This window comes from Eucyclogobius newberryi, unplaced genomic scaffold (assembly GCF_026437365.1).
Source record: "Eucyclogobius newberryi isolate DKJ021-1_F unplaced genomic scaffold, fEucNew1.0.hap1 SCAF_9, whole genome shotgun sequence".
Taxonomy (NCBI): domain Eukaryota; kingdom Metazoa; phylum Chordata; class Actinopteri; order Gobiiformes; family Gobiidae; genus Eucyclogobius; species Eucyclogobius newberryi.
The window spans coordinates 23,511,478-23,521,909 of record NW_027316532.1 but is presented as its reverse complement, the minus strand read 5'-3'; the positions used below and the strand labels follow the sequence as shown (position 1 = coordinate 23,521,909).

General features: G+C 38.3%; 2 protein-coding genes and 1 long non-coding RNA gene across 3 annotated transcripts in view; 1 reads left to right on the top strand and 2 right to left on the bottom strand.

Annotated features, from left to right (window-relative positions):
• Positions 1-585: 585 nt before the first annotated feature.
• Positions 586-1,833, bottom strand: LOC140353946 (uncharacterized). Its single transcript, XR_011925937.1, has 2 exons — positions 1,778-1,833; positions 586-1,598 (listed from the first exon to the last, which is right to left on the bottom strand). It is a non-coding gene; the product is annotated as an uncharacterized lncRNA (long non-coding RNA).
• A 2,497-nt stretch (positions 1,834-4,330) lies between these two features.
• On the bottom strand, positions 4,331-7,148 carry itgb3bp (integrin subunit beta 3 binding protein). Its single transcript, XM_072438058.1, has 6 exons — positions 7,094-7,148; positions 5,705-5,771; positions 5,501-5,555; positions 4,799-4,877; positions 4,520-4,607; positions 4,331-4,446 (listed from the first exon to the last, which is right to left on the bottom strand). The coding sequence occupies exons 4-6, from the start codon at positions 4,874-4,876 to the stop codon at positions 4,331-4,333; spliced, it is 282 nt and encodes a 93-aa protein (XP_072294159.1). The 5' UTR covers position 4,877; positions 5,501-5,555; positions 5,705-5,771; positions 7,094-7,148.
• Positions 7,149-7,735: 587 nt separating this feature from the next.
• Positions 7,736-10,432, top strand: part of efcab7 (EF-hand calcium binding domain 7) — an 8,107-nt gene continuing 5,410 nt past the window's right edge. Inside the window, exons 1-4 of the mRNA XM_072437987.1 lie at positions 7,736-7,859; positions 8,461-8,672; positions 8,757-8,843; positions 8,964-9,159. Coding sequence (XP_072294088.1) covers positions 7,736-7,859; positions 8,461-8,672; positions 8,757-8,843; positions 8,964-9,159 — 619 coding nt within the window. The remainder of the gene's footprint in view (positions 7,860-8,460; positions 8,673-8,756; positions 8,844-8,963; positions 9,160-10,432) is intronic.

Sequence of the window (10,432 nt, the reverse complement as noted above, 5' to 3'; positions counted from 1 at the left end):
TACATTTACAAAGCACTACACTAAATCATACTTTACTGCAAGGCTTAGACAGAGCCAATAATTGGACAGAAATTATATCTTTGGGATTTTACTCTGTCATTAAATATTCATTAGGGCTCTTTGGTGCTACAAGAAGTGTGCACATAAGACGTGCGGGCTTCAAACCAGTGACAGGACGGGCCTTTAAAAGACATGATGGAAGGTGACACATCGGAACATATCGCTATAAACTTGAAATACCACAGAAAGGGGCACAACCAATTTCTTTCTCTGCTCTTTCTGCCAGTTAATGACAGGCATTAAAAAAATCCATTACAACTATAAATGTTATCAGGTCATTGAGAGTTGCTTGTGCATCTGAGGCCCCGGGCCAATGGCCAATAATGCTCCATAGGGACAAATAAGGTCTTAAAATCCAAGTTAGCTGTTGCAGTAATGGGACACAAATGCCAGGACGAAGCAGGCTTGCAACTCATTTACAAATATGGGAGCAAATTGTGCATGAAAAGCTCATGATGGACAAATTATCCAGACGATCATACAGTAAATGTGGATTAGCCCTTGTGAATTAACAAGTAGCACACGTAATAGAAAAGCAGTTTATTTAAACAATGAAGCATTTAGGCTTCACATTCGCAGTTACAATAAATAAATGTGTTTCATGCTTTAAATATGAGTAGGTTAGGTTAATGTGCAGGATCAAAATGTCAGACGAATTATAGTAACATTCAAGCATCCAAATACAAACACTAGTATGACTCACTGCAGTGATTGTATTAAAATGTTTATGTGCTAATGGTATAAACTTGCCAGGGAATCCCAAATCACTAATTTGGAGATAAACCCTGTGGTCGTGAGTAGTAACAGTTGTAGCTAGCAGCAGATAGTGTTGAGTCCAAGTGTGAGCTGGTGGTTAAGAACAGCTGTCCTCACAAAGACAGATATTTCATCAATCTCCAATAGGACTTGAATCAAAGCATTAGTTTTGTTTATGTGTAGAGTGGCTTTGTCCTTCACGTGGCCTCTAAGGGTGATAAAGTGAGAGTTACGCGATCCACCTTTGGCAGAAATAGGAAATGTTGCTGTGAACGCAGCTGTTGCTTGGGTCGGCTCGGGCAGGAGAGGCCTCGGTCTTCCCAGACACTGCCAAATAAAGAGACCACTGTGTTGTGTAAGACAGTTTGTGCCCCCTCCCTCTCCACCCCAACATTTACTTTTCCAAAGGTGTTAAGCTACACAGGTGCGGAGGATCGCATACTTTTAGCTTTTAAACAGAGCGAGGGTTGCCATCCTAAGAATATTATTTGCACAGCGTAGCAGCATTGTGGTTTATGTAGAGTCAACATTTGTCAGCTGCCAGCCCGGAGCTCAGGCAGGTAGATGGAGTCTAACACACCAGAGGATCGGCTGCTACTGTTCCAGGCCCATCTGCAGCAGATGAATGACGCCTTCAAAGACACCTCAGCCTCAAACTGACAGCACATATTCCACATTCATCTCCTGCCACGGCTCCACGGGATCATATGCTCAGCTCTACACAAGAGGTGAAGAGCAATTCCATTAGCTGTCAGCCACTGAGATGCCTCTGTGGCAGAAACCTGGGGAACAAGGGAGAGGAAAACATGATTTTAACCCCACTGGCATCATGCGCTAGAATGCACACGGAACCACAAAACTGATTCAATGTTCACAAATAAGAAAACTAACTTATGTTTAAGATGTACCGACAATAAACTTAATTTTAAGAATATGCATCACCAGAAAAGGAGTTACTCACACTAGCCAATAAAAGACTTCAGAAATTCATAGGAGTTAGCTGGAGCTACTTTAACTGAAAAGCAGAAATAGAAAATGGCTAGACTTCTTGGCAATGCACGTATCAATACATAAATGATACTTTTAAACAACAAAGTCACTATAAATTGCTGTGTTCTTCACTTCTGAACCTACAGACGGCTGCATCAAGGCTGAATCTGAGGAGCTGAAAATATGACTTCATCATGTGACAGTTGTATTCTGATATTAAGGACATCGTGAACATGGAATTCTAATGCGTTTTGTTACTCTATTTAAATCAAAACATAACTTTAATAAACGTTTAACACCAGTTTTAAGGTATAGCCATGAATCAGGACGCGTATCGTGAGTTCCAAGTACTGATTTTGGTATCGTGGACCCTGTTATGAGATATTGTACAGTGAAGTACTTACACCCAGCCCCAACCTAGAGCATATTTGTATTTGACATAACATCAGTTCAAAGCGGTGTGGACATGTTGCACCCCGAGATGAAATCCAAAGACATTCAGTAAATCAAATATCTGGTCCGAATAGACTGCATACTCTGCAAAGCGCCGCGCCGATCGAAGACCACCGCCTTGAGTTGGATAAAAACAGCCTAATATACAACTCCCCCATTTAATTGCAGTCGTGTGTTCAATCAGAAAGCATAAAACTCCGGCAGGAAAGGTGGCATCTGTCCGTGAGCTCGTCCAGGATTGATGTGAGAGTGGGCCAGCGCCGGACCCCCATCACTTTTATGGCATCTTAAGGAATATTCTTTTTAATACAGCCCATTACTGCTGACATACAAATCTTCCCCAATGTGTTCCCTTCTATGGCCTGATCAATTTTTACTTTGCTGAGGCGTCCCCTTTTGCCTCATTTTGTCATCTAAAAATTCATATATGGGATTTTATTAGGAGAAAAATTGCAATAAAGTACATTAATGTCGGCAGATGTGCTAAAGTCGGTGTTTGTCGGTCACTAAAAAGCTTTACAGAAAATAAAATTTGCTTCTGTAGTAAGCAGAACTGTTTAAATGTTATTTATTTTTATGTTCCTAAGAAAATATATTGTGAAGTGCAGCATTGATTTAGAACATAACCATGTCTCGGTGCGGCTCGGAAAGGCTGAATTTATGAATCCTTTGCACAACTTCTTTAATTGAATTTTCCAAATCTCTCACCACACACAAATAATCAATACCCACTGCTCAGGGAAACTTGCCTCAGAATTATTGGGACCTTTCTTTTTCAATTTTGTAGTCATCAGCACATACAGGCGCGGTGGGAATTTGTAATGCTGCCACTTCACTCCTGAGGATTTATGCCTGTGCCAAGTCTGATTGCTCACAAAAAAAGTCACTTATTTAGGCTGCTGTGCTAACTGAAACTTTTGTTAAGCTTAAAAAGAGGACTTAAGTGATTCTCAACTGTCAAACAAACAGATTATAGCGCGTTTGACAGGAAGGATATGAGATTTGCAGAACTGGCCATATACATATACTGTATTTCATAATCTTGCCGCTTATGTAATGAATTAAACCCTCCCTTAAACAAACCAGTGATATTGAACTGTATGGGTTTTTATTAGGCAGAGCATTATCAGACTGTTTTGATGTGTAATAACCATCATAATCTCCTGCTCCGAGCGTGTTTTAGAACTGGATTATGGCGCTGATGCTGGAGGCCGTAGTTTCCCATCCAAACAAACATTTTACTCTAGACCAGGATCACGTACAGAACCATCCACATCATCTGTCCGGATTTCACACTCCCAGCAGATATAGGGCAGAAGTGTTCCGCAGCTTTGAATAACAGTTTGTTTACCTAAAATGTGTGTCCCGGGAAACACAGAGGGCCAGTTCTCTTCACTTTACGATCGCTGTTGACGTTGTGATCTCTGTTGTTCTAAGGAGGTTTATGCAAAGCTGATACATTTTTACAGATCTACCATGTGACAAAAATGTGACATTCCTGGGGCGTGCATCCACAATGCATCATTTATGTTCAGCTCGCTTACTGGAACTAATTAAAATAATTTCTAACAACCTTATCGAAAAACAAGCTGTCCTCTTGACAATAAAGGCTATTCATTTTCCACAAGTCGCCATTGTGCGATTTGATCACAAGAATTGCTTTGCTGCAGGCATAAAATGTGCCTAAATACATTACATAAATTCTCTCCCAGGGAAATGTTTTTGTAGCCATAGCAAAATGTTGTCTTTTTTCCAAAGGTTGCAAAGCACACAATTGTTCAAAAGCGTTCGTTGATGCGGATAATGTTAAATGCCCATGATGCTGCAGGCAGAACAGAATTAAAGAGGCAAGTAGTAGTCTGACAAATCTAAAAACTTGTGACTGCATTTCATGCCTTTCTTGAGCAACAAAACAATTAAAAGAAAATGTTTTTGTAGATTCTTGTGGCTTTAGATAAGGTCACAATCAGACAAATGCTATGACCAAAGCATTATTAACAACAAACTGCCAGTAGAGCAGTGCTTAATCAGAAACAGAAATTAAAATATTGAACTAATAGATGTCTAATTGTCAAATGATGAAATGTATGTGGTGGTTTATTAAGGTCTTATTAATGCAATACACTTTACCTTGACATGGTTTCTTTGGCTCTCCATTTTCCTTCAGATGCAGCTTTACTTTGGCGGCTGAAAGACACGAGAGTCGCCCGCTGTCATCATATCATTGTGGATCTTGGATTGGAGATCATCCATGACTTACTCAGGTCCCTGTGTCTTTGTAGCTCGCGCTTCAGCTCAGCAGCAGCCTCAGAATCAACACGTCCCTGTTCACTGCTGCCCCCTGCTGACTAATCAAAGCACATACGCGGGGATTTTATATTCAAGAACGGTGGAGGAAATGGGGAAGAGGCATGATAAAAAGGGAACGGTCATGCCAGAAGTAATAATCCCTCAGTCCCAATGATGTCGTGAGCGCAAAGGAGACATTTCCGCCTCATGTTTGACAGATTCAAGGACAAAAAAAATAAAATACTCTCACCAAAACTTCCTCCAGCTCTTTCCTGGCCTTGATGAATGCGCTCGAAGAATGTTCCAGTTTGGACCGCAAAGAGTCCATCCTGCAAATAAACCATAGGAAAAAGACAGTGAGCAGACAATGAATAATAGTGAATAATAATAATAATAATAATGAATAATAGAAAGTTGTTAATGTTTATGATTGATAGCTCGGTGATAAATCCATATTCTGATCCTGTCAAATCATCAAGATGTCGAGGCAACGTTTCCTCTTCTCTTGAAATACAGACATGCTTTTTGGTATTTGACATAATAAACTGAGTGTTATGAATGTGTCATAAACGCGACTCGTCTAATGTGGCAGTGGCAGAACTATAAAATTAAAAACTAATGCTTGTTTTGATGGATGGGACAGACACAAAATGTCAACCGAGACTAAGGAAATGGTTCTTGTGTTAAGTGACTCTTATACAACTATTTTTAGTGCTATGTAAATCACTGATAATTTGGCTGGTGATGAATCTCTCTCATTCCGTGTCTCCTGTCATTAAATCCGGATACGTCATTATGACCATCAGGAAAGTGTGGCAATTGAAATATAGCAACTAATAAAAGGGACTTCTCTGTAATTCTGTGGTCCTTGTCCGTCTTTTCCTGTGTGATAAGTTCAAGCAGCAGCTGGATTTGAACAAATAAAATGCAAAATTAATTAGAAATAACTTACTTTTCTTCATCTGACTCTGGAACATTGTCCAGTCTCGACGCTTTAGAATTGACAGCTGAATAAATACAACAATAATGAATACATGTCACTTTAAAAACAAAACAGCTCTGAAATTTTAAATAAAATAATTACATATTAAATATATTTATTTTCACTTAACACCTGCATTGTAAATGTGTCAGATACAGTATTGTTGAAACAAACCTGCTGGAGCAGTCACTTTTGATTGTGGTTGTCCTCTTTTTGGCAGTGGTATTTTTGAGGTCGGTGGCTTTCAGGGGGGAAAAAAGTTAAATTACTTGTTATGTATTTAAAGGTACTCTTGTTGTTTTTAAAAAGCAACTACAACCTCATAACTGAACCTGAAATGCCAGTGGATTAACTTGCATACTGGGCAAAATAGGGCTACAACTACCAACTACTATTTTGGTAATCGATTAGTCTAGGAATTATTCTTTAGATTAATTGTTTAGTTGTTTAGAATGCAAACAGCCAGTGAATATTTTACTCAGTTTTACCCGATGTTTTTCTAATTATGATGTTGTTTGGTGATATGGTCCCTGTGGTAAATAATTATCATAGTTTTTCATCAGCCAAGTTGCAGTTTGGTAAGAACATTTTACAAATAAAAGGTGAAAATGACAGGAAGTAGTGCTGACAGAATACCTTCACTTATGACCTCAAAAAGCACCATTCCATCAAAAATTCAGAGAAATTTGCACACAAGTTATAACTTTTTATGACCATTTATTCATTTAACAAAATAAACATCTTGCCAGGTGTAATTATTTGTCAAATTATAACTTTTGCATGATTTATATGGATTTTGGCCCTTTGGTTTTCAGTATGGTTGCTTGGTAATCTATGTCATGTTTGCTGCCCATGTCCAACCAAGAAGTAACAATATAAACATCAGCAAAACTACCACATTGGAGAAAAACAGGCAAAATGTCTGGTACAAACATATAAAATATAATCGTATTCCTTTTGTTTTACTGAAGATTTTAGTCTATATACACACATATAGACTTTAACTGAAGACATCCTGAAAATCTACACATTCCCCATGTAATTTTTATGTTATTCTTCTTGCTCTGAGTAATAAAACCAATTTTCTCAGCTCATGGCATGGTTTGGAGTCTGCGTATTGACCAGTTAATGATTATTCGATTACATAATGGATTGACATCTATTTCTATAATTGATTGGTTGAGATTAATCGGTTAACTTCTTGTAGCCCAAGGACAAATACAAGTTGTTTTATTTATTCTAAGTATATTGGACAGGCCATGCCTCATGTTCAGAACATCCAGACTTCCAGTCTCACTGAGCTGCAGAGGTTAAACTAGCACTGATTCATGATGGTGCAAGTACTGACCATTTAGATCAGAGACACAGAGGTTTGAACACACTGGACTTCAGCACTGAAACTGGCAACACACTTATTAACCCTACTAATTTACCTAATTTACTAACTTAAATTTACCCTAATAATGATAATGCTAATAATAATGCTAATATTCATAATAATAATAATAATAATAATAATAATATAATACACACAGAAAATGCTACTAAATAACGTATACTCACAGGTTGTTTACTTTTCTTCTGTAGACTGCAATAAGATAAACAATGTGAGATTAACAATTCGTTTTTATAATTATTATTTTAGTGATAACACTTGGTCATATTAATAACATAAACACTGTTCATTTAATAGTTTTTTCAACAGATTTACTCACGGCATTTCTATTTTCAGCTCAGTGTTCAAAACTGGCGCTGTGCACCTTTGTCTTGGGTTCGTGCGGAAACACGTTCTTCCTATTTAGAGTTCCTCCACTTGATCAACGGATAATTACAAGACACAAGTCATTTGTATATTTAATAAAATATGCCCCTAGTTTAATAATGAAGTTAGCATAGTGAGTTCATTTTTTGACAACAATACGTAGCATTAACATTTTTTGTTTTTGTTTCATGGGAGCCGTTTTGGGTGTTGCGTACTTTTTTGTTTACCTAGCGACAGCGGTGGTTAGCAACGTTCTTCTACTCGTCTGCAAACGCTAAAACGCTAAGTTTACTAACGTTATAACTGTTAACTGTTGTGTTAGTATGCAATTGAATAGGTTAGTGATTTTATTAACTATTATAGCTCGATGAAATCCTAACAGTGCCTCCATAGGCTGTTGTTGGTGAAAAGATACTGTAATAGTGTTGATTGTAAAGAGAAGGATGTCATCTCGAGATTCTGCTCCGACAGAAGAGGAGGCTTTTTACATACAGTGCAGAGCTGCATATCTGTCGGTTTTTAAGTCTAGTCTGGCAAATATATCCTCAAAACAGCAGCTTTGTCATGGTAAGATACTACAACACAAGTTCATTCATGTCTATGAACAATACCTTACAATTAACGTTATAGCAAGATCACGTGTAACTTCCATCTCGTACAGATATTATTTTACTACAATGTGAAGAATTGTCGAATTGGCATAAAGCAAATACAAATTCTTGGTTTGTACTAGGGAAGCATTATTTTAGAAGTAGCATGACTGCGATTAGATTAGAGTTAGCTTGGCAATTTAAATGTAAAAATTAGGGTTCTGTTCAGAGTGCTCATTTCAAACACATTGAGCATTTGAGAAAAGACTGAAGTATGAACTGAGAAACTAATAGAAGAATCCAATGCATTTTAGAACATGTTTCTAGAGGTGTAAACTACAGGTACAACAAGATTTTCCTGTAAAAGGACAATCATTTTTGTTCCGTGCACAGGACATTCTATCATCTAAATTATAGAGTACTTGATTACTTGATCGATTTGATTGCGATATATTTTGCAGCCCTACTCGTAACATCTCATTACTACAATGTATTTCCTCTAGATATTGTGTTGAATTGAATTGTCACAAGATAAAAACAAAATACTTGATTTGTATGATTATTTGTTTCTGCTTTAGTTTTGCAGCAGGCCGGCAGAAATCCATCTCAAGCAACTCTCAATAAATACTGGACACAAAGAGCACCCAAGCTAAACTTTGACGACTTCTGTGAGATCCTCAAAAATGAGAAGAAGACGGATGAAAAGGAATTGCTAAAAGCGTTCAGAAAACTCGACATTAACCACGATGGATACATAAGTCACAGCGAGTTGGAGAAGGCTCTATCAAATGTGAGTAAAGTTTAATAATGCTTACTGAAACCCACCGTGTCATATGATTAGTTTACACTGATTTAACAATATGGTCACACGCAGAGAGGTGACACAATGACCACTGAGGAGATCAATGCCATTTTTTCCTTAGCCGACATCAACAAGGATGGGAAACTGGACTATACAGAGGTAAAACACATTTGCAATTATGAATTATATATGTATTTTTTGCTGTATGGCCCTATTGCTAAGCTTCCACACCATGTTCAGGACTCACTGGCTTGTATTGTGCTTTCCTTTTCCCGTCAGTTCTGCAGATTGTTTGTGTCGACAGTGGAACAGTGTCAGGCGGCTGCTGTAGAGAAACTTGAGGCTGATGCCAAGCTAAAAAGACAGAACTTCGGCAGCCAGTTCTCCAGCCCTCCCAAGAGCTTAGGAGCGTCTTCTGCGGAAAATCAGGCTCTAGAAACATCCAGATCAGATGCAGACAGCACAGTTAAGAAAGGTAATTACTAGTTGCTTTCCCTCTTAATATGGTATTGTGGGCTTCAGCATCCTGACTCCATGTAATACAATATTCTAAATAACCATGCATTTTTTTAAAAACCTTGGTGTCACACATTGTTTTTATTTTAATCATTTATTCGAATGCAAATTGTGGAGTGTAAATGTCACTATCCACCTATATTTAAACTTTAAGCTATAATTTTTGACCAGTGTCACTTTTATATGTTTTTGAGGAATGACAAAAACGAAAATAAAAAATTGTTATGCCAATCTATTGTCCAGATATTCTTTAGACTGAGGGAGAATTTTTGACTTGCATGGGCTCTGGACAGTCAGACAAAAGTAAGTCTGTGGATAATAACGCCTATTCCTAGTGCTCAGGCTTAGAAAACAGCAAAGACCCCAAAACACCTCACCGATTAGTTTAAATGAATAAATAATAGCTCTGTTATTGATCAATTTTTTTTCCCCCTCACTCTGACAAATGGCCTCATTAAGCCAGACCATACATCATAATAGCCACACGATTAGAGATGCTTGTTTGGAGGGGAGGGACCTTTTAAAGCGTCTCTGCCTTCAATAGATTGACAAAAGATCCGTCTGCTCAGGTAAATATGTTGTCCGCGGCATGATGGGCTGCAAACTGTCCCCTATCTAACACAAGTAAAGCAGTTTTTACAACACCGACAGCTTCACTATCCACTCGTTTACCGACCTATCAAATGGAAAGTGGATATGAAAATCTATGTGTGTTTTGTGTTTTGTCGCACTATCCTGCAAAAGCAATATGTGCCAAAAAAGGTAGGGCCCGGGATCTCAGACGCGTGAGCCAGAGACGGGCAAGAGTAGGAAGACAAATGGGGTTGATTTAAGTGGTCAGTTCATGTTCGCGTTATTGATTCGGAGGATTCCACCACTTCTCACTGGGGAGATGATGAGGGATTAGGAGGTGGTGGAGGAGGAGTGTCCGGCGACCACCGCTGCAAAAACAAATGAGCTCCCACCACATACTAGTCGGGATTATCACATTATTTGCCTCTCGCGCGTATCGATTTGCTCCCCGGTACATTTTAACCAGACGCTGACGAGAGACGAGATGGTGCAAGTTCAACGTGTCTGTATCCGTATGTGGCAAAATCGCATTATTTTACAGTAGGAAGTGTTTAATCTCGTTTAAATATCCGACTCTGGAGCGTGATTTTGATTTTGGAGATTACAAAAGTGCAAAAATCATTACCAAAAAAAAGATCAATAACAAATGGCATTGCAGT

Coding starts and splice junctions, on each gene's coding strand:
- itgb3bp (XM_072438058.1), bottom strand. CDS start 4,876: ATGGACTCTTTGCGGTCCAAACTGGAACATTCTTCGAGCGCATTCATC. Junction 4,608..4,798: donor AAGAGCTGGAGGAAGTTTTG/GTGAGAGTATTT, acceptor TGCTTTGATTAG/TCAGCAGGGGGCAGCAGTGA. Junction 4,447..4,519: donor ACAAAGACACAGGGACCTGA/GTAAGTCATGGA, acceptor CGTGTCTTTCAG/CCGCCAAAGTAAAGCTGCAT.